Genomic DNA, 24,033 nt, shown 5'->3' on the forward strand with positions numbered 1-24,033 from the left:
GTGTGCGGTTGGACGGAGGGAGGTACAGTATTTGGGGTACCACTTGGGGAGCGGGCAGGTGCGACCTCAAGTGGAGAAGACGGCGGCGATTGCATCCTGCCCGCGTCCCAAGACGAAAAAAGAGGTGAGACGGTTTCTGGGGCTGGCCGGCTATTACCGGCGGTTCGTCCCAGGGTTCGCGGACCTGACCAGCCCCCTGACTGATCTCACCCGCAAGGGTGCCCCAGATCTGGTCCAGTGGACGGAGCGGTGCCAGGCGGCGTTTGTGCAGGTGAAACGGGCTCTCTGTGGAGAGCCGCTGCTGTTCACACCTAACTTCTCCCTCCCTTTCTGTCTGCAGACTGACGCCTCGAGCAGAGGGCTGGGGGCCGTTTTGTCCCAGCAGGTGGGGGGAGTTGACCGGCCGGTCGCCTACATCAGCCGGAAGCTCACGGACCGCGAGTCACGGTACAGCACCGTAGAGAAGGAGTGCCTGGCGATCCGGTGGGCGGTCGACTCCCTTCGCTACTACCTCCTGGGCCGCCCGTTCACCCTCTGCTCGGACCACGCCCCGCTGCAGTGGCTCCACCGCATGAAGGATGCCAACGCCCGGATCACTCGGTGGTATCTGGCCATGCAGCCCTTTAAGTTCAAGGTGATCCATAGGCCGGGCGCGCAGATGGTCGTGGCCGATTTCCTCTCTCGCTCGCGGGGGGGGGAGTAGGTTCGGCCGGATGGGCCCCGGCCTCAGTCGGGCGGTGGGGATGTGTGGCGTGGGTGTGGTCCTTGGCCAGCTGCAGAGGAGGCGTGACGCAGTGAGCTCCCGGGGCGGCGCAGGGGCGGGGTGAACAGGTGTGCTGGGATCTGACAGTGATTGTGTCTCTTTATGTGTTGGCAGTGACAGACGGAGACGGAGGTGACAGCAGAGAAAGAGAGCGCGGAGTATATGTGTCTACGTACAACCCCGAGCTTAATAAAAAGTTCTGCACTGTCAAAGTCGCTCCGGCTGGTATTTCTTGGGTCCACCGTTACACCATATTCAGTTAAATTTTATTTATATAATGACATCAGCAGTTTCCTCAAGGTGCTTTATAATGTAACAGAAAAAACCCCAACAGTCAGACGACCACCTAAGAGGGAAGGAAAAACTCCCTTTTAACAGGAAGAAGCCTCCAGCAGAACCAGGCTCAGGGAGGGACAGCCAACTGCTGTGATGCATTGGGAGTAAAGGGAAGAAAACGTAGTTTGCAAACATCCTAATAAAACATATCTGGGCTGCATCTTTGCTCCAAACAGACTTCTTCTGACTTATATAAAGCTCCAGTTTGAATTCAAGGGGTTTAAAAAAGCTTTGCACTAAACTGTTTAAGAATTAAAGCTCTTTTAATTCACTTTCCCACATTTTCAGAATCTGACTGAAGTATTTTTATGGCCGGATGAAACCTGCTCGCTTTATGGCCAACTTGGACCCTACAAGAGTGTAAAGACAGCACCTGTAGGTTCACTGGTGATTCTAAATTGGCTCGAAGTGTGAATAGTTCTCTCTTAATGTGTAAACCCTACACTGGGTGTATCCCACCTAACACCCTTTGACAGCTGGGATAGGCTCCATTCCATTGTTGTTCCATTGTTCTGCTTCCAACACATCAGCTTTAAGAACTGTCCATTCACTTGCTATTTAATTGATCTCAGCCCTTATTATGTGCCACCGTGTAACAGGATAAGGTTCTTCATCTGTTAGTCACTTAATCACTTTTATTTAATCATTGTACAGCATGATCCCGCTTTACAAAGTAAGTGCATAGGACAAAGTATACAGCAGGACAATATTATAGTAAAAAAAATATTGGGAAACAACCATAATGCAAATAAATGTAAAACAAAATGTTTCAATATAAGAATTAAGAAGAATTATACAACATCAACATTAAAAAACATCACAGTCGCTCATTTTAATGGTGTGGCAAATGATATGTGTCTTACCACTTGCATGTGAGACCTAATCTTGTATACACGTTTAGTGGTCCAGCTTCAAAAAAGGCACCAATAAGAAGCTCATTGCTTCTGTTCTTTCTCTACTCATGCAGAAGTCTGATTTTGTAAACAAAGTAGATAAATATGTACATTTAGATAAAAATATAAATACAACTCAAATTTTTACAGTGTCATAAGAGAAAGCATGGTTTAAAATATTTAAAAAAAACAGACTCTTAAGGTGCTTCATAATGTTCAGCTGGTGGCTTTGAGTTCTCTGAGTGCATTCACTTTAAAGCAGAGCACTGTAGGGTGCAACAGAGCATCGCACTCCGATTTTTGACTGTCACATTAAAGTCAGCGAAATTTATAAGGATTTTAAAAACACAAATGAAATATGAAACTGTAACAAATTCTGAAAACTGTTATAACATTTTCATTAGGTCATGCACACACACTCATATTCTGTGCCATTACTGTGATAAAAAGAGTTATAAGTCACATTCAGAGTCAGGGATGCCTGTACTTGCACTTGCCTTGTTAGAGATACGAACACTAGTAGAGATACTTGTCTGTATCTCTAACCCTGCAGTATGAAAAAGTGCCTTAGAAAATATAAAGCGATGACGACATCAGCGGATGGCATGCTAGTAACAATCAGAGTCTGGCCTGCTCCTCGTGCAATCTGTGAGTCATTGTAGAAATGTTGCTTCAGCACTGAGAAAGCGGTGACGCCAGCCTCCTACTGAGAGCAATAAGAGCTGCTAAGAGATGGCACCACGCAGACATCAGACCTTTGGTGGAGGAACTGGCCTCAGAGCCTGGAGGACAAAAGAGAGATGGATATGTCCAAAAATGTTAAAGTGACACTGTGCTAATTTTTATGTTTATTTTTATCTTCAGATGACTGTGTGTAATATAAAATGAATCACTTACAGCACTGAGAACAGAATTAGTAAAATGGTCATTAACTTTATGAAATGGTTTAGCATCTTTTAACTCACTTTTTTTTTTGGGAAAGCTAGCCAACAAAGGAGACAACCAACCAATTATATGTGCTTTTTTTGTTATCCAATCAAATTAAAGAGTTGCTGGTTAATCTATGGGGAAGGTTTTTTTCCAGCTGAAATAGTAAAGAAAACGGGTTAAAGGCTGGTGAGCTCTGGTACCTGCCGTGCAGCTGTGTAGTTTGAAATGGGTGGTGTGGGTTTGTTCCCTGGTGGAGCTGGTGCAGTTCTGTGGATCTGAATGACTGGTTTGGGTTTGGTCCCAGCTGCAGGTGGTGGAGGTGGAGGTCCTTCACGCTTTGGTCTGCCAGCCTACAAATTTCAGGTATCATTAGAAACGTGTCGGAACAGTTTTTAGATCAAATTCCAGCTCCATTCAGAACATCACCTGTTGGCCTGATGCAGGGTAACTGGGTGGAGGCTGTTTGCTGTGGTAAGCCGGGTTCTGCACGGCTATCTGCTTCCTCTGATTTGTTGCACTGCAAACACAGATTGAATCAACAGGTGATGACCCTCATGGAGGCGAGTTTGCAGAAACAGAGGCATACAATGGCCTCCATTAGTGTCATGATTACTCACGTTGGCAGGATGGGACTTTGTTGCTTTTTCCAGATGATTCCTGCGATGGCAGCAATGATGCCTAGGACTAGTAGTGTAACCGTGACTGCAATGACAATAGTTTTTCCTACAGAGACAGAAGAAAAACCGGTCTGCTTGGGTTGTAGTTGTGCAACATGACACAGTAAATTGAACTTAATCTGTAGACTGAAGTAGATGACTCTTACCAGTACCACTAAAAGCTGTGTCCACTGAGTCACAGTTAGGAAGCGTCCACCCAGGCTCGCACTGGCACTCACTTTTGTGGTTGCACACCTGGAAAGCACAAAGAAGATGTTGCCATTATTAGACTTTAAGTAGAATTTAAGTAATATAAAACACTCAGCCCCAGTATAACTGGTGCCATGTAGTTAACTAGATTTACCCAGTATATAGTTATAGTGTATATTATATTATCGCTTTAGCTTCTGACAAATTGACTCTAGTTAGTTTTATTTCATTTTGCATAGACTATAAGTAAAATATGAATAAGATGCTAGGCTAAATTATATTATTATGATTAACTAAGAGTTGTTGCTTGCTTGAGCCATTTTATAAAATAAAGTTAAATTAAAAATATTTAGAGGTTTTCAAGTTTTTCTCATTTCATTCACATTTCAAAAAGTGAAAAAAGAATTTGTTATATGGTTTTTTTAAAATATTTTTTTCTTTTTAAATTGGACACTTATTTAGTGCATATTTGCAATCACACTGCAGTTGTAAATGTTTACACGTGGTTCTAAAGAAGCCTACACGAGTAAGTTTGGGCATGTCTTGTATATCTCACATCAGCATTTCAGGGATGCCTTAGAAGGGTGTCTTTGTCTTTACAGGGCCTAAACCTTTTAAAACAACTGGAGCTGCATGGCCACCATTGGTGTGGTTATCACATCCACTTCAAATATTTAGGTTATGTTTCACAATTTTTTATTTATTTTATCATTATTTTATGGTGTTATTGTATTGTAGTTTGCTACAGATGAAACTGATTTTTTGGCAGAGGGGGGAAATCCTGTAAAATCCTGGGTTTAAAATTTGCAAAATACACAGAATATTAACAAAATTCCAAAATGATGCATTTTTTCCCCTTATTTCTACGAAGTCGTTACCTCTGGGACTGAACAATAAAGTCAGCAGTGATAAATCCCAAAAGCTGCAGCTGAATGGCTGATTGAAGCTGGCTATCAAATGTGAGTAGACCACAGTGCTAAACTGACCAATTTAACAGTATTAAAATGTGTGCATATAGCCTTGAAAACAAAGTTAACCTCAGAATCTGTCTGCTAGGCCAAACTTCCATTAGTTTGAGTCAGTGAGTGAGACCTCTCATGGATCCAGGTCATTTACCAAAATGCTAGTATTAGCTTACAACTTTACTTTTGGCTCCAAAATGCAAACATGCCATGACCAATATGACCCCATTAAGATTGAAGTTATAAAACATTAAGTCCAAAAGTCAATGCAGGCTATGACAGTGACTCCATCCACCTTTCACACCTAAGCTACATTTTAAACATGGATATGGTAGATTAGCTGCCCCCGGCTAACAAAGGATTTAGTTAAACTTTGCAGCGAGAAATCACACAAAAACTACTTTTAACCCTTTGATTTTGTAAAGTTGATCTTAAATTTCACTCTCAGTGGCATTAAAGTCTTTAAAAGCTTTAGAACCCTGTTCACAACTATGAGGGTACGCAGCTTCTCCTCTTGATAACCTTTTGAAAACAGATGAACTAATAATGAAAATACCAGAATGTACAGTCCAGCACAAAACTGTTATAAATCAGTTCCACCTCAATGGATCAGTTTTTGGTGTCATCATATACTCACAGCATGGCCTGGGCATTTTGCTGAACAGTTGGTGTTTCTGTATGCCGTCTGCAGATCCACACACTGATTCTGGCTGCACACCTTGGAAAAGACAAGTCAGACATATATTTAACTTTATTTTGTTCTACACTGTAGATGCAGTAAGCAAAAAGTGGATTCAGGAAGCCTGCTACCTTTCCATCTCCACATTTAGTCCCCGTTTCCACCAGGCCTTGGTCACCGGTGGTGTCTGAGAAGAACACTGCCTTGCATGTGCCGATGGCGACCATCCGGCCATAGTTTGGGTTGTCATTACCGCCTTCACAGAAGAGCTTTCCACAAAGAACATCTCTGCAAAAGAAAGACAGTGTTTGTTTCTGATCATGTTTGGTTAATATGAAGAACGAAGAATCAAAATAAGGGTCGGCTGCAGAGCAACTGTTGCCCTGTACGTTCTACTGGGACTCACTCTTGCTGACAGGGGATGAACTGATTATTTGAGGGGCGTTTGCAGAAGCCATAGTAGACTCCTCTGGTGTTGTAGTTATAGCATCCTTGTTTGGCCTCCTTAGCACCTGATAGCAGCAGAAGATTGCATAAAAACCTAACTCTCCATATGACTTTCACATACATCCATATGCGTATTGACAGGATACTTACCTGATCCATACATCTTGACACACTGCTTAGGTCTCTGTGGACACTGACCGTTGTAGCAGTACCCTTGGCCTCCATCACATGGGAGCCCATTCACAGCAAACACATCCTCCGGACAGGTCGTGCTCTTCCCATCACAGTACTCTGCCAGATCACAGTCATCCTGCTTTGAACGGCACTGTCTGGAGGTAGGCAAGATCTGTGCCGAGCATATACCATCAACGTGTAAGTTATCTGAAACATTGTTTTTCTTAAAGTGTTATATGATTAAAAATTCCAGCGCTATGTCAAACACTCTGACTGCGTGAGCACTGTAAACAAAATATCAAAATGCAATACTGTGGTGTTGGTTCAAGCATTTGCAAGATTCTCTAATTACTTGAGGACTGTAGCTGAGCAAACAACTGGATCACTACAGCCAGAGGAGAGACTTCCAGGGATGAAAATAAGTGACACCAGTTACACTGATCTGTCTTCTTACTGACTCACCTTACAGTTCTCACAGCACTCGCCTTCAGCACACTGTGAACCCTCTTTCAGGGTGCAGGTGGTGGCGTTGCAGCAGGGATTGGTGCACTCCTACGGGGACAAGATATATTAGAACTCATCAGGCTGCTGTTGGGTCTTACTGCTGGGATGCATTATTAAACATCTGTTTGCTCTGCTCCCGTGAGGAATCTTTATCACTAGGTTTGATGGTTTATTGACACATAGAAAAGAACCTGATGAATGATTTCCACTGTGGGTGTCTGCTGGCCTCATGATCACAAATCACGATGTTCAAACTACTAAGAGCAATGTCGAGTGTCACCAATATAGTGTATAATCACTGTTCTCAGTTTCTACTTTCTACTTCCTTATTTCTTGATTTTCAGGAACTTTTGTGGTATAAGACCATTATTGAGTCTGAAGTACAAACATGTAAGAAAGTGTTGTAAACAAAATACCACAAACTTATAATTTAAAATCTGTTTTTTCAATATAACCACAGTTTTGGAAAACAAAGACCCAAACTTCTGTGCGACACAGCTGCCATATTTAATGGATTTCATCTCAAAGTACCACCTAACAAAAGAAAGACTTTGGTAATCAAAAAAAAATGTAAGACACAACGAGCTGTTTTTGCTTATTGCAGCACCCCTGTGGTTGAAAGAGCCAACATCATCCGCATTTGCACATCCTGGTGTTTTGAAACCAGCTGGGGCGAGTGAGGACTCGATGTACTTGTGAAGTCACGTGCCCGTTTGGGCTTTTCAATCAGTTAATATCCAGTGAGCACATCTGGGGTTGCGCTCCATAAAAGAAACAAAGTTTGCAAAAAGGATACCATGTTTTGTTCAGTATGACGTGGAATGAGTGACTGAGTTAATCTCCGTTGCATTGGTAGTCTATGGGGATGTTAAAATGCATACTCTGTCACTCTCCCCAACAAACTGCTTTTACAATCCTTTCCATATCAGGCATCACCATCGTCTGTATGGGAAGCATAAACAGCATACAGATGTCTTAATCAGCCAACATTCCACCCTGGGAGTGCTGCTTGAGTCTCCACATGTTGGTTTCTGTTATCACTGGCCTCTGCAACATTGTTTCTTCCCTGGGCCATCTTTAATTTCCCAGCTTCCAGTGTTTCTTCTATGCACAAGAATTCAGGAATACTGAAAGGTAAAGTCCAATTTAATTTGCTTCTTGCTGCCGTTCCCAGGATGAGATTTGAGGATAAAAAGAAAAACATATCTTAGATTCCAGAAGCAAAATAGGAAACAAACAGGAGAGACATTTTCTCTAAGTGCAGAAGTGGATCAGTAAACTCATCACACTCATACAATCATCAACACATTTTTGTTGGTTTTGCAGTTTTCAGCAGGGTCATGCGTAAAACTGGGTGAAAGCTGTGACCTGACGAATAACCTGTTTTTAGTTTCAGAGACATGAGGCATACTTCCCAGAGTCTGACCTGCTTAGGCCAGAATCTGCCCCTCCCCCAGTCATGTTGGTTACCAAGATGCTCAAGTACTGTGGAAGTACTGAGCTCTACAAATAATTAAAGTGATCTCAATGCATTAATGTACCATTGCCTGTTTTCGCTCTCTTCTGTCCTTTGACAGCTCTCAGCTTTGTCGCAGGATCTATGCTTGGTCTTCTGGCCTACAGCAGCCTTGAGCCTACAGGCTCTGCTTCTCTCTCTTTACCCCAGTCCACACTCATGCCTTATCTCCCTTGAGCCTTATCACAGTTTCAGTGTTTAGTCTGCTTCGCACTTTCTCTTCACTATCTGGAACCATCTTACAATTTTCTCACTCACCATGCTGCTTTGATGATGGTAGTTTGTGCTGTTGCACTAATTAGCATCATAGCTTGGATTCCGTTCTGCTGTGATGGGCCATCAGAGTCGAATCTATAAACACCACTGAATACTGTTTTGTACATCAATAAATCACGTTCAGTTCCTTCTAATGATCTTTCCTTGTTGAATTCCAGCAGAGGTGAAAACAGGTCTAAACATCACTCTGACTGGAATGTTTGTCTCACTGAAAACCACAAGCTGTTCAGCTGTTACACATCGCAAGCAAACAAAAAACTGTTCTCAGACACACTGGAAAAAGTGTTTGCATAACACGGAAGTTCACTTAAAACAATCATTTCTGTTCAGCTACACTATCACTGTCATTCTATAGATATAGTCTTAACACTACATAAAAGTGTTAAGACAACACATAAGCACATACTCCAAGTAATACTGCAAAAAAGAAAAAAATCAGCAGTTCTTCAGCTTCTGGTAGAAGTCAGTTGAATACTGGGCCTTGAAAAAATAAATATCTGTCTGAATGCACAGGCTCAGGCCCATTCGAAGAAGGTACATATCTGGTGTGCATCTGAAAGTTTTTTTTGTCTCAGAGCAAGCACCTCATTAAAGAGTCAAGATCAGACAAAGGAAACATGGAGCTGAATTCCATTCTGAGAAATCAATAGCTGTAAGGCAGAAGCCATTTCAGACCTGAGCATGCACAGACACAGATCAGAATTATGGCATAATAGTAATAAATACATTTGTACTGCTACACTGTTTATCAACTAGTCTCTGTAAGTGAGAGGCCAGCAAGACATAAAGAAATAGAAGTTTGTAAAGCTACAATAGGCCTAGGCTGCTGAGGGCTTTCCTCCTGTTAAAAAGGGGTTTTCACTCCCACTGTTGCCAAATGTTTGCTCATAGGCAGTTATTTGATTGTTGGGGTTTTCGCTGTGTTGTTATAAGACCTCTATCTTACAAAATCCCTTCAGACAGTTGTTGTTGTGATTTGCTTTTAAATGAATAAAACTCACCAGATTCACCAGATGCGATCATCAACTTGCTACACAATAAAACTTTTAAGCAGCTGATGTGATTATTTACCTGCACCGAACCACAGTCGCACTGCTCTCCTTCCTCTTTGAAGCCGTTTCCACAGACCGCGGGAGCCACGACACTCTTGTAGTCTGGTTTGTCCAGCAGACAGCTGGGGCTGCGGCTTGTTAGGTACTTTTCATATTTGCTGCTGCTGCAGCTACTGAAGCTTCGAGGAGTTTTCCAGCTGAAGAGGAACAAACACATTATTAGTATTATTATCTTTTTTTGTGTTATCTTGATCAGTGTCTGACACTAGGAAGACATGGCTGCACAAAAGCGGTATGGTGGTACATATACAGCACGTACGCACCAAACATGCTCACACACGTTCTTCAGTCATGTGAGATTAAGAGCTGCACCAGCTGACCTCCTTTTTGGTCCAATACACACAGTTATTATGTTGTTGTACCAAATGAAACATGTTATGATGATCAAAACATTTAGTGAGGTTTGTAAGGCTCGTATTGTTTATTTACGGTCACTTGTTATAGCCTGAATTTATTTGCTAACAGAAAGAATCTGCATTCAACTTGAAGGATGTCTCAAGTCAGCTTTTCTTACCTGAGGGCTGCTGCCATGATGCAGCTATCGTCAGAACATAAACAACCACTGGAGTCATCGTGGTCCATGCCCAGGTTGTGGCCCATCTCATGAGACAGTGTTGCTCCCACTGCTATGGCTGCATCACTGTGATCCTAAGAAAAAAATGAAGCACAAGAAAGCAGCAAAAATTTACTAACAGCAAGAGAGAGCAACACAATAATGTCACATGTTTGTCTCAGTTTTAACATTTTCTCAGTCTATTCAGTCGGGACTTTCAGACTGCATGGATCTATTGACAGAGTTAGTGTAGTGGTCTACAAGTGCAGTGCAAAAAGGAGGAAAATGTTTTAAAGGATTTTGTGAAAAATTCATGATTAGTCAAAGAATGAGTTTTCCACGTTGCACTTATGGAGATGTGTGCATCTCAAATGTGCAAAGAAGACTTTGTAGACCGAGTCTAGTTCTAGATCATAATTTAACTTAGTTTTTCTCTTTTAGCAGGAAGTGGTCACTACATGTTAGTGATAAATTGATGGAACTGTCATTTATTTTCTCTGGTATTTGGTCATTAATCAAAGTATCAGATAAACAATTAAGTTGATTTTTGAGGGGCAAAGGAATGACTGAACTAAATGGATTTAGGAACATGTTTCCAAAATTCACATTTACCACAGCATGAAGCAAGGGCAGAAGTTATGAAGTCAGTGAGATACATCATCTGGGAAGCATGAACACCTCACCTGTACTACGCCGACAGAGTGACCAGAACAGAGAGTCCCGATGAAAGCAAGACCCACAGTTGGTCCTTCAAAGTCGATACCACTGAAAGAGAAGATCAGAAAGTCTTAAATTCATATACAGGATTCATATCATCCATCTACTCACTAATCTAGCTACTACTAGATTAGATTAGATTAGATTAGATTAGCTACTGTGAATTTTCCTGAATGTTGAGGTGTGAACATTCAAGCACATTCTTATTTAAGATTCAATAATGGATCTGCTTGTGGTTGTATCTTGTGTATAAAACACAAGTTACACAAGCGTTATGTGGAAGCTTAAAACCTCTTAAGCTGATGTGTCAGGCCGGTTTAACCTGGGAGAAAAAAAATATGGATACTCACAACTCAGATTTCTGAAATTAGTTTTCTCTTTCCTGCTCGGTTACTGTTGAAAGTAGGAGACATTTTGCTCCACGTGATTTGAGTCTGACTGATTCTACTTATACAATTTATCCATACCTTATAAGATGTGCATTGTCATGTTTTATCCTCGTCACCAGCTCAGAGTTTCTCCACTTCATGAAAGCATCCAGGTTTGCTCCTGCTGGGGGGGTCACAGAGATCAGGTCACCATTCGTCCATATCTCCAACCCCACCAGAGCAATAAAGGTCCTCAGAGGTTTGTAGACCTGAAGAAGACAACATTGGGGATGCAACATTATACTCCAACTGCTAGCAGCTACTGCAGAACAGTATGTAGTACAGTGCGTCTGTATTGGTATGGAATCTGTATAGAAATAGCAAAAAAACAGACTCACCATGTTGACAAAGTTGACAATCTCAAATATTCTCTGTCTCATCTTCTTTTGATCCCTGTTCATCTTCACATACTGAAACACCACAAGACAAATTTCTCATCCTGCTTCTCACCAGTTTATCTTATAAAAATCAAATTTTGCAAACCAAGGGGAAAAAATTTAAAAGTTAGAAAAGAAGATTAATTTTACCGCGCGATTATCAGCAACAAGGACGAGCTCAACGTATTTCTGCTGCTGTACAATAGAAATACCCTGAAGAAAAAGAACAACACAAATGAAGACTTTTGGGCATGTCTACTTAAACTCTGTCACATTTAACTTAGATAGTTTGAAGACCTAAAAGGTTTCAGAGGTCATGACTTGGAGGAACTCTGGTGAAGAGGACAAAACTAATTGTGTTACCCCTGATCTAGAGCGGCTGCGGCTTGTTGGAGGTTCATAGTCGTCACTCCAGCTGGTGTTAGTGACCCCACACACGGCAGGCGTGAAGTTCTTTTCATTAAAAGTTGTCACTGCATGATCCCCCTCATCGTTACTGGATAGTGGCTCAATCAGGTACCTTTGAGCAGATGTTCTGAAGTAACCCCTAAACCAAATCATGCTGGTTAGTTCATTCATTTTTCAGATGTTGCTTTGAGGCTGACTCAACTCAGGAACCTATCCACTGTCATCTAAAGACTTAATTGGGCCAAACTTCCTCTTGTGTTGTTTTCACTTCAAGATTGTTATTATTGCAGTGTGATTTTAGTGGCTTTTAGCACTTTTGTTTTTGTTTTCCTGAACTTTAACATGCTGACATCATGTTAATCATTATACATGTTAATGTTAATGTAATGTTTTGGTTTAATTAAAGTTAGAGTCACTGTGAGGTGAGGTTTGGTTGAGGGTTAGGATAAGGTTAACATCTAAATAGTAATGAGAGTATTTTCACAACTTGTTTCTGGTGAACCAAGGTGGCCTGAAATCTATTCATCTCATATGAAGGCTTAATACAACAAAGGAATGAAACTGTGAGGTTATTTGAATTATTATGACAGACAGCATGGGTGGGTATCGCTTTGGAAAGATGTCATGACAGTTTAAATAAAGAAAAGATTAAGACGGTGGCTCACCTGAGTCCATCACAGGTACTGATGCTAACAGATGACTCACTGTCGTTCACAATCCTCCCATGATAGAAGCAGTGATCCTGGCAAGGACATGAAAATGGTGACTGTGTTATTAAATGACAACATGTAACTTTCTTTTCATCTGCTTATGTCTCCAGCGTTCACTAACAGCCTTAAAAGCCTTTGAAGCGTTTTAAATCTAGTAAAATGTGCAATTTTACAGCTGTAAGTTTGAGGTAAGTTTGTCTACAAACGCAAACACTTACAATGTCATTCGGTACTGTGGTGACTCGAGTCCCATCTTCTTGGTAGTAAGACTCAGTGTAATCTTTGGTAAGTAATTCACTGAATACAGAAAGATAAAGAATAACATAACATTATTTGATGTGAAGAGTGAGTCTAATTCCAGTTTATTCAAAAAAAATTTGCTTATTTTGAAACAGGATATTTTACATTACTTGTATATCCATTTGTCCACTTATTTTCTCACACTGCACAGACACACAGGTTTAGGGAAGTAAAAACTTACTTATTTCTTTCAAGTTGCATTTCTATGTCTTGTCCGCCCACAGTCATTGCATACGTAAGAGTGTCTGGTCTGTGGTACTGTGGGCAAAAAAACAGGAAATTTTGCTTCTAGTCATTCATTTTTATTTTTTTATTTTACATAATCAGGAGAAAAACAGCAGCTGATTTGATTGTCATCACAGGATTTAAAATAGAAAAGAAAAGAAACCTCTGTGTGTCTTTTTCTGATTGTGTGAAGTCTGACCGGTCGAACCACCTCATAGTGCTTTCCCTCCTCAAATTCAGGACCATGGCTTCCTGTGGAAGTGAATCACATATGTGTGATTAGAAAAAGGATATTAATTTTGGATGCTAGTGTCAACAGGGTCTATTTTGTAATTAGTCGAATGCTTAACTCATTGCTTTCAATATTTGAGCTACCTAATCTCGTCTGTTTACATCCTGCTTTTCTATAAGTTTTATGTATCTATTTATTTTGAACCAAACCAATAAAACAACAACAAAAAAACTAACCTGACTACATAATTTGATATCCCATTCCAAATGTCATTTATGTTGCAAACATGTGATCATCGTGACTTTAAACATTTGATTAAAGTTACATTCTCAAGTTTTTAAGTGCATTCCTGGTAACAAAGCCTTTTGTAAACAGAAAGTTTATAGCCTTATATCAAGTTAGTCACATGAATGCTTTCGCAATCATGTCCCCTGGAGAAAGAGGTGAACCACTTTTATTGCCTGTCCCATTTGGTTCTTTAGCCGTCAGAATTGTTGTCTGCCAAATGGATCATCACGGCCTTGCCGTATTGGTCCATTTGATCAACCTTTGTTGTTATTATTTATTTTATTTTCAGTTGTTACAGACGGGACAGACATGACTGAGGGATAGGAAAGGGAGAAAGAAAGATGAAGGAAAAGAAAAACAGAAGGGGAGAGGGACAGTGAGAAAGGGCACTTAAAAAGAGAAAGAAGAGAAAAAAAATGTCCTGGATCACCTGTTGAGAGAAAAAGAAGAGAAAACAAGAAAAAAAAAAGGGCAACATACTAAACACAACACCATCGCGTTAATCTAGCTAAGTGTAAACAGCAGTAAATACTAAATATTGAATGTTGTTGTGTAGCAAACAGAACCGACAGCGCACAATGTGCTTGGAAATAACAGCCAATAAAGGTGTAGTTTATGTCTATGAACAGTGAACACCCGTGTGCACACCTGTGTGGATCAGCGCGCTTGTATTCAAAAGGTTTCCCCATGTAATGGTCTGCTAGAGGATGTAGAGAGCCATAGCCCCGTCCCCCAGGGCATGAAGCAGGCATGGAGGAGATCCAGGCTCCAGACATCCAGAGGCCCCAGAGTGCGAGAGCCCAAGGAGGACCACCAGAGGGGCATCCGTGCCACCTTCCTGGGAAGAGCTGAGGAGAGCCCCAGGTGAGGGGTCACCCAGTAGCCACGGAGCAGAAGCCAGAGGGGCTGCAGTGGTGTGTCCGCCGGCTCTGCCGGCAGCCAGCTGTGCCAGAGCCGCAGGCCCAGAGGCTGGAGGCCCGAGGGCCCCCTTTGCCCCGGAAGAGGCCTGACCGAGCAACAGGCACCAGGCCCTGCCAAGTAGGCACCGGGAGTGAGCTGGTACATACCTGAGCGCCCAGCCCCGGACACCAAGAACCACCAACGCACCGACCCCTGAGGGCATCAGTTACCGGCAGGGAGTGTGGTGAGGGGAGATAGGCCTTTGGAGGGCCTGGGATTCCAGGCCCATCCAGACCGGGGCCTACGGCAGCAGGACCGCCCAGCCCCACAGGACCCGGGGCAGCCCACCCGACCCCACCGCAGAGGAAACTGTACCCACCCTAACATTCAATCATCTCCCAGACTGTACAAGACAGTAGACACCCAGGTTAAGTTTATTCTCCACCTCTCCTGTGACTCTCCCCCACCTACAGAGTGGACTCCTACAAGGATGGAACAAACTTCCTGTCAGTTGAAGAGCCCCCTAGTTAGGCCGATGCACCAGAGGCCCCCTGCGCCAGGGCTGAGCCCCCGTGCACCCATCCGCCCACAACCTCGGCAACACACCAAGGAGGACCGAAGCCCCCAAGGCCCAGCCAGAGCCCTAGCACAGAGGCGAAGCACCCCAGAACCCCAAGCCCCCACGCCTGCCCCGGATCCACTTAGGGGCAGCCAGGCTACCAGGCCAGTAACCTACGTCCGCCAGCACAGACCCTCCTCCAGCCCTACTATACGCGGCCACAAGGAGAACAACCTCTAAGAGCGACCAGAGCCACTAACCAGGTTATGACCACAACCCCTGGGTTAAGCCCTCCAGGGATAACGTCCCTAGGGATTCTCCAGACGCCCTAAGCCCGTCCCACCTCCACATCAACCACAATGGCGAAGGCGGGACCAAACCACGACCCCCCATCCCCGCTAGGTGATGAAGCCGATCAAAGTAGCCCAGAGGGATTGATCTAATGTGGTGGCAGAGGCTGTCTCGAGACTAATGTGATCTATTAGATGGTTTCTATATTGGCTTGAATTAAGATTATTTTTATTTTTCCAGTTCATGAGGACCGTTTTCTTGTCGATGCATAGGGCAGTAAAAACCATGTGGACTGTATTAGTTTCTGTAGTGACATCATCCAATTTGCCCAACAAGCACACTAAAGGGGAGGTTGGAATTTTTCATTTCAGACACTTTGATAAGTCTTCACATATCCTGCGCCAAAACTTCTGCACTGGTGGACAGAACCAAAGAGCGTGGATGTAATTGTCTGGTGCATTGCCTTGACAGTGTGAGCAGTTGTTGGAAGATGTAAACCCCATCTAGAACATCCGATGACCTGTATAGTGCACTCTATGTAGTGTTTTGTGTTGTAAGATTAATCATATTATTGTTTTGTAATATGTCAGGGTTGTTCCAGATAGGTGTACGTCTGCATGGGATTAATGAAGACTCTGTTATTTTTAGAAACTCCCACCATGCTGTCAGAGAAGAGCTGATGTTAATACTTTTAAAGCATTCATGTCTTTTGATGTTTGAGCTGATAAATGGTAGGTCTGAAATTTCTGAATTTAATACCTAAATATTTAATATTTCCAGATTGTAGTGGGGCAGGAGAAGAATTATGGAAGGAGCAGTTAATGGGGAGAACTGTAGATTTTGACCAGTTAATTGAATAATCTGAAACTCTTGAAAACCAGTTTATTAGAGTAATTACCTCAGAAAGGTTGGTTTGTGAGTTTTGGAGAAAAAGTAACACATTATCCGCATAGAGACTGCTTTTATGTTCTACTTTCTTACATTTTATGCCCTTAATTGTTGTAGCCTAATTGCTGCTGCTAATGGTTAGATAAAAAGAGCAAACAGTGAAGGGGAGAGTGGGCATCCCTGTCTGGTGCCCCTCAGGAGAGAGAAGCTGGAGGATGTCTGGTCATTTGTTCTGACACAAGCTGTTGGGGAATTATATAACAATCTTAGCCAGTTTATGAAAGAGTTTCCAAAACCAAATTTGTGTAAATTTGCAAATAAAAATTTCCAGTTAGCTCTGTCAAACGCTTTTTCTGCATCTAGAGATAATATTGTGGTTTCTGTCATGGTCGGCTGTGTGGCAGGCAGGATGAGGACCCAATCGCAAAACTCACGGACTCAAGGGATGAACTCAAAAGGCAGCTTTATTGCTGACAAGATGACAGGAAAATACAAAACTTAAACTGGGCACAATAAACTAATACTTGGAGAGAGACACAGGGAAATCCACGCAGCATGAGGGAGACTACGACACAGAACTGAGGGAGACGCAGACATAAATACACAGAGGGTTAACGAGGGAAGTGGGAGCACACGGGGAACACAGCTGACACAGATAATCATAACGAGACAGGGCAGGAGTGAACACAACATGACGCATACTGACGAGAGACTGTCAAAGTAAAACAGGAAGTACAGAGGTTCAGACAGGAGGAGAGAGCACGGGGAGAACACAGACATAACAGGCTGGGGAAAACATGGAATAAAACACGAAAGGGGACAAGGGCTCATGAATACATAGAGGGGCACACAGGGGGTGAGAGTCACAAAGGGAAAGCACACAGGGAACCACATAACAGGGCAACTCAGGAAACAGAACCTAAACAGGGAACTGAATACAAAAATACAAGAGAACTAAGAATACTGGGCCAACACGGCCCAGGACCATGACAGTTTCAGTGTTTTTACTGTATGAGTAGTCTATTAAATTAAGTAATCTACGAGTGTTTGTTGATGAGTGCCTACCTTTTATGAAACCAGTTTGGTCAGGATGAATTAAGAGGGGGGTTATTTTCTCTAATCTTTTTGAGAGGGCTTTGCAGATTATTTTTATGTCTACATTTATAAGGGATATTGGACGATAGCTTGAGGGAAATAAAGGGTCTTTGCCTGGTTTTAGCAGGAGACTAATGTTGGCAGAATTCACATTTTTTTAAGCTCACGGGTATAGTTTCTTATTGTCCACATAGAAATATTGACATACTACCTAACCTGCATTAATGGGTGGTGCAGAGGTTGCTCTTTGATTCCCCCCCCAGGCTACCAAGAGGTCGTTTTAGGGTTTTACTACCATCTTTGCGTTATCCTGACACAAAAAAGAATTGACATCAGCTGATTTTTTTTTTTGCCCTAACTCACAAATCCATGCAGTATTTAGAATGTTCCACATCACATTCACAAGGCGGGGATTTTTACTCAATTATTACTGGTATTGACGTAAAACAAAGTGAAAATCAGGTGTGATTTACAGAGCCTGCAGAAGTAGCGTGATTAAATAAAAGGGCAACTTCTCAAATTATAATCACATTTGTAAAAAAAACCTCTACCTGCCACCGGTAGAGGTTTGAATAAACAGAAGGTAGGACAAAACTAGGTTTTAGTTATTAAGTTGATTTCAACTTAAGCTAGAAAATATTATTAGTTCCTTTTTATGGGAATTATTTCTGCATTCCAGATTTTCTCATAAAATCATCATTCTCAGTGTAGCATTTTTCTTGACTAAGACTCCCACCCAGTAGCCAGTTCTGTAAATTTCTGACCATTCTGTACCATAACTTGCTCCAGGAACCAGATGCAGTATATTTAATTAAATAATTAACCATTATTTTCATCTTTTTTTCTTTTGCTTAATTCTCTTCTCACTTTGTGGAGAAACATTTACAAAATTAAAGTCCTTTGCTTCACCAAGAACATTTGTGACTCAAGATTGTATTTCCCAGTCTGCAAAACCTGCCTGGAATAAATGATTAAGTGACTCTGAGTCACGGTTACCTGATAACCTGGTACATAGTAGCACCTGAGGGGGTGTTGGCTTTGTTGTTTTCCATAACTTAACTCTGAGGGAGCGTCACAACACTAGCAGTGTGTTTACAGTAATTCTTCCTCTTTCTGTTATTTGACTGTAATGAGTGTGCACAAAACGTGTTTTCAACAGGCGTGAGACACAGCCACTGTGTTTTAATGTTCCCTTTATAATCACATGTCTAGTAAACAAATGCAAAAGGCTGAGAGGCAAATTCATCTGAGCACGAAACATGAAACAGACCAGAGTTAAAGCATAGTGTCTTTAATTCCGGACAAAATACATTGTCCTTGGCTAGGAGATTTAGAGGACTACTTGAGGAAAAGAAACCTGCCACCGGTAGAGGTTTGAATAAACAGAAGGTAGGACAAAACTAGGTTTTAGTTATTAAGTAGCCAGTGTGCTGGTGGATGTAAAAGTATCCAGTGACTTACCGGAGAGCTCGAGAGAGGCATATAGGATGAGGACCCACAATAGGAGGTTTCGTGTCATTGTCCAAGTGCAAACTGAGTGTGACAGAGCAGACCAGCATTGTAATGACAATTTATAAACTAGGAGTTCCTGTTCTGTTAACCACGCCTACCTCTTACAAACATTCACTTCTACAAACTGGCTCAAACACGCCACTGCTTGTGTTGTGACATGTAGAACATGCTCCATGCTCTTACTTAATTATTAAGTGGCAAATTTTCACGTCCTATATACCTTAAGCTTTATCAGTTCTCATTTAGACATGTACATGGAATGAGGTTGTAAACCTCCCACCTTTTTTATGAATGATACTTAAAATACCTCACCTTAAAAGCCATAAATAAGCAGTATGACTCACTGTGTGTTGTGGTTTAAGCTTTGCTGTTTCCGTTGTCGCACTTGTCACACACATGTAGAAACATCATAAAGTTTCACAGTTTTTTCCAAATATAGATATTGTCTTGTAAGCTCTACAAGAAAAATGTTCGCGCCCCCCTCCCGCGCGCGCGCACACGCGCGCACACGCACAAACACATCCTCCAACCACATACACCCATATTTTGCTCCATTGCGGTTTATTTCACACCTCGAACATTTAGTAAACAATTAAGCAAATACAAGTAATCTGCAATAAATTACAGGTAATAAGAAAATAAACTACTAACTCTTTTACGCTACGTCCACACCTACGTGGGTATTTTTGAAAACCCAGCTGTTTCGTCCACATGTAAACGGCATTTCGAATCACCGAAAACTGAGATTTTTTAAAACTCCTTTTTTGCGTTTACCTGTGGACAAGGAATACAGAGTTCCTCAGGACCCAACGTGAAAGGTATGTGCCTTTTTTCACGTCATGCTGTGCGCCACGTTATTGTTTACATGAGAGGAATTGCAAAATGGCAGATAGTCAGATTAAAAGTATTTTGTCTCTATCTTCAGGTTTTACAGGCTTACACATGCAGTTACTGTCCCTCCATTTAGAAAGGCAGAGGCATCACTGTGTGATTATTTTATGTGTAGTTGTTTTTTCCCCCCCTGTGTAATAATATTCAACATTGCTATCAATACATTTTTTTAAAAATGCCTCTCTGTGCAAAATGGGTTTAAAAACATAAACAACTGTGGGATACTGTTTGTCCGTGATTTGAACCGAGGGAACAAATCGTGGCAGGATCAGCCTGATGTTATTTGTATCCCACTGTAACTTTACTGTATAAAGAGCTAACATCTCCAAAATGTCAGGAGTAGTTAGTCATTACAACAAGTGTTTGTGAACTAAAAATCAAGAATGTGGGATACTGTTTGTCCGTGATTTGAAGAGCCCAGTGCTGCTCCCGACACAGGGAAAACCAATTCTGCAGGGGAGACCTACTTGTGCAGGTGAAGGGAAGATATGCTTCACCATATTTTCTAGTCTTTGGCTTAGAATGAAGTTGGTTGGGAAACATATTCAGCGATGCTTCATCTCCTGCTTTGCATTTCTGTGGCTGCCCAGTGCTAGCAGTGTCCAAGCGTTTTGTCCCCTCCCACCCTCCCTTTCATACCGCGCCCCCTGCAATTTTATATAAATAAAATATACGAAGGGGATAAATAGAATAAATAGGAATAAAAAATAAAAATACAAGTGAATTGCACATTTCAAGTATTGTCTATTGCACTGTTGACTATTTACAAAAGTATTGCACAAAAGGTATTGCACAGTGAGGTGAAGAGGCACTACAGCTTAGTTGTTCCCCCCTCCTTTGTCCTCCTGTTTCCCCTCCCTCTCCCCTCCAGAGAGGAGTTAAACAGTTTGATGGCGTGTGGGACAAAGGAGTTTTTAAGTCTGTTAGTTCTTGTCTTGGGGAGAAGCAACCTGTCACTGAACAGACTCTTCTGGTTGTTAATGGCTGTGTGCAGAGGATGCCCAGCATTGTCCATAATGTCCAGCAGTTTCTTTAATGTCCTTTTCTCTGCCACTGTCACCAGAGTGTCCAGCTTCATGCCGACCACAGAGCCAGCCCTCCTGATCAGTTTCTCCAGCCTGGATGAGTCCTTCTTTGCTGTGCTGCTCCCCCAGCACACCACAGCATAGAAAAGTACTCCAGCAACCACTGACTGGTAAAACATCCTCAGGAGCTTCCTGCAGATGTTAAAAGACCTCAGCCTCCTGAGGAAGTACAGTCGGCTTTGTGCTTTTTTATACAGGTTCTCTGTGTTGCATGACCAGTCCAGTTTATTGTCCACCCACAGCCCGAGGTACTTGTACTTGTTGACCACCTCCACCTCCTCCCCCTCTATCTGAACCGGCAGTGGACCTGCTCTAGACCTCCCGAAGTCCACAACCAGTTCCTTAGTCTTTGAGGTGTTGAGTTGCAGGTGGTTTGTGTGACTCCATGCGACAAAGTTCCTCACCAGACTTCTGTACTCCTCTTCCTGATCATCCCAGATACACCCCATGATGGCTGTGTCGTCTGCAAACTTCTGAATGTGGCATAATTCAGAGTTGTAGCAGAAGTCAGAGGTGTACAGGGTGAAGAGAAGAGGGGACAGCACAGTTCCCTGTGGTGCTCCTGTGCTGCTGACCACTGTGTCAGACGTGATGTCCTTCAGCTTGACGTACTGTGGTCTGTCGGTGAGGTAGTCGGAGATCCAAGCGACCAGGCAGGGGTCCACCTCCATCCTGTTCATCCATTTACGTAGGCTCCGAATAGAGGCACAAAAATAACACCATATTACATCTTCTTTCTATTGGTCGCGTGAAGGTGCATCGCAGCCTGCAGCAGAGCATTGTGATGAGAATTTTTTAACCCTCTTGAGGCAGGCGTTGCCGATTTGCAACAGTTAAAAAACGAACTACCCGATTACCCCACATAGATATTTTATGAGGTTTTTTTTTTTAATCAGAAGTACCACTGCAGGACTTGGTTGTGCATTAGCAACAAAAAGTTTAATTTGAGCCTGAGAGGGTTAACTAGTCGACCACGCCTATAGGCTTTATAAGGCCTTATTTAGACATGTACATGGAATGAGGTTGTAAATCTCCCATTTTCACTGAGTGACACTTAAGATACTTCTTCTTAAAAGCCATAAATAAGCAGTATGACTCACTGTGTGCTGTGGTTTAAGCTTTGCAGTCATTTCCGTTGTCACATTTGTCATGCCACTGTAGAAACATAACGTTTCACCATGTTTTCCAAATATAGATATTAAGTGTCTTGTAAGCTCTATGCAGCAGTTTGGACGCTAGTTCCTCAAACTCTGTCCTTCACCCACTGAACACTTGGAATTTCGTCTTGATGCATTCTCAATCATCCAGGAAAGTAAATCTCCAAAAGTTGATTCTGTTCATCTGGACGTAGCGTTTTGTGGGAGAAACGTTTCGTCACTCATCCAAGTGACTTCTTCAGTCTCAGCTGACTGCAGGTTTCCCCAAATCTTATTTTGGAACACTTGGAATTAACAGTGATTGATGTTTTTTGAAAGCAAGTTTTCTTCTTCTAATGACTCAGTGTAAGACCAAATTCACACAGAAAATGAGCAAAATTAGAAGTGCATTGATAACATCGATAGCCCGCATTGGTCAGCTAAGTGAACATCAACAAAAACTGTCAGAAAAAAAGGCCTAATTTTAAATCAGTAATAATCCAATCGGGTGACAGTCTGTGTATGGAGTAGCTATGGGTTGGCTAGATTTGTGCCCATGCAAATCTTAGGAACAAAAAGTCTTTTTGTAATTTTTACGACTCTCATTAATTTATGAAGTTCCATTCACTGACACTAAAACCACTAAAGTGAATGACTGTCTCACAGTGACTGAGGTGACTTAACCCAAAAGTGAGAAGCAGCAGTTGTAAGTGGTAGACAATAAATCTTTAAAATGAAGCCAGAGATTAATTTTGTAATGATAAAATGCTTCATTACATGAAAGTCACAGCTTTATTAAGATTCAATACTTGATGCTAACCACTTCAAGGTTGTCGTCTAATACATCACTCTCAAAGATCGCTGTCTGGAAGTATTATTCAGACAACATGAAATTGTTCATGTAATTTCTTCAACATCAATATCAAACTGAGTCATTGTTTGGTGTTGGCACAGTTATGCATCAGTTAATACTCTTGCTACAAGGTGAGAAGGTACAGTGTGAGAAGGAACACTTCTGGGTGGAATTTGCATGGTGTCCCTGTGCTTGCTTGCGTTTCCAATTGGCACTCCACAATACAAAGATATGTTCATGTTCGGTTAACTGATTATTCTAAATTGGCTATATGTGCGTGTACCGTATAAGTAAATGCCAAAAGAGCAAATGTGACTTTTACTGTAAAGCACTTACACTGGTCAGAGTAGACACCAAACAGTCTTAAGTGGAAGATCCTGTAACGTTTAAGCCCCCAGCTGATGCAGCATGATCATCAGAATTTGCTCCCCATGGAGTTTTTCTACAGTACTAACATGAAAGAACACGTTTTTGGCAACATGAACAAAATCTACACTCACCCCTTTCCCAGTTTATTAGATATGGCTGTCCTCTTTCTTAAAACAATTTCAAGTCACAGAATCTCAGTTTTGATAAAGTTCACAAGGATGGACTTTGGTGGCATATTTCTGTAAGAGGAGACGACCCTGAACAGCAGCTGCAGCCAATACTAGATTCAGTCTGAATGTCTTGACCACTAGAATCATCGTATGCTTACTAAACCAAGAGTAGCACATATTAGCCTCTTATCAAGCTAACAGTGAGTAACTTTTTGAACAACGGAAATTTTTTTGATGCATCACCAATATTTCAAATAGGTTTTGCCAGAATTGTGTCAGGGCCAAGAACAAATTGTGCTGATTCACAACATGTTCATATCACTGACAGCATCAGTTAAGTAATCAAACATCCTTGCTCTTCCTGTAGGAAAAAAACTACTTATGGCAGTACTTTTTCTCGATTTGAACACACAGTTTACAGAGCTGCCAGTGGAACACATATACATCTTTAACTGATAGATTAAAAGGACAACTGTGTGGCATGAAATACACTGATCACAGAATCAATCACTGTCAATCAGACCAGTGATTGTGTCATTCTGTGATCCACTAAGGATACAATACGCTGACCTAACAGCTGTGACTCCA

General features: G+C 42.0%; 1 protein-coding gene across 2 annotated transcripts; it reads right to left on the bottom strand.

Annotated features, from left to right (window-relative positions):
• Window positions 1-1,705: 1,705 nt before the first annotated feature.
• LOC146562100 (zinc metalloproteinase-disintegrin-like jararhagin) lies at window positions 1,706-18,962 on the bottom strand. 2 transcript variants are annotated; one of them, XM_085293578.1, is made up of 22 exons: window positions 18,891-18,962; window positions 13,340-13,428; window positions 13,133-13,209; window positions 12,870-12,948; window positions 12,607-12,683; window positions 11,897-12,080; window positions 11,684-11,746; window positions 11,495-11,566; window positions 11,196-11,365; window positions 10,695-10,776; window positions 9,973-10,106; window positions 9,418-9,595; window positions 6,513-6,602; window positions 6,027-6,222; window positions 5,836-5,941; window positions 5,561-5,717; window positions 5,388-5,468; window positions 3,746-3,833; window positions 3,540-3,645; window positions 3,349-3,439; window positions 3,123-3,272; window positions 1,706-2,774 (listed from the first exon to the last, which is right to left on the bottom strand). In XM_085293578.1, the coding sequence occupies exons 1-22, from the start codon at window positions 18,946-18,948 to the stop codon at window positions 2,742-2,744; spliced, it is 2,361 nt and encodes a 786-aa protein (XP_085149704.1). In that variant the 5' UTR covers window positions 18,949-18,962; the 3' UTR covers window positions 1,706-2,741. The 2 variants fall into 2 exon arrangements, with proteins under 2 accessions (XP_085149704.1, XP_085149705.1); XM_085293579.1 differs by lacking the exon at window positions 1,706-2,774 and having other exon boundaries at window positions 3,128-3,272; window positions 3,540-3,670.
• Between the last annotated feature and the right edge of the window lie 5,071 nt (window positions 18,963-24,033).

The sequence above is a fragment of the Mchenga conophoros genome, linkage group LG12, assembly GCF_057382185.1.
Source record: "Mchenga conophoros isolate Kocher_MC1m ecotype Shallow Benthic linkage group LG12, M_conophoros_male_GT1.1, whole genome shotgun sequence".
Lineage (NCBI taxonomy): Eukaryota > Metazoa > Chordata > Actinopteri > Cichliformes > Cichlidae > Mchenga > Mchenga conophoros.

Excerpts from the sequence above, each read along its gene's own strand:
- LOC146562100 (XM_085293578.1), bottom strand. The coding sequence starts at position 18,948 with ATGACACGAAACCTCCTATTGTGGGTCCTCATCCTATATGCCTCTCTC. Across the intron at positions 6,603-9,417 it reads GCGACTGTGGTTCGGTGCAG|GAGTGCACCAATCCCTGCTG; the intron begins GTAAATAATCAC and ends TTGTCCCCGTAG. Across the intron at positions 5,942-6,026 it reads TGTCAAGATGTATGGATCAG|GTGCTAAGGAGGCCAAACAA; the intron begins GTAAGTATCCTG and ends TGCTGCTATCAG.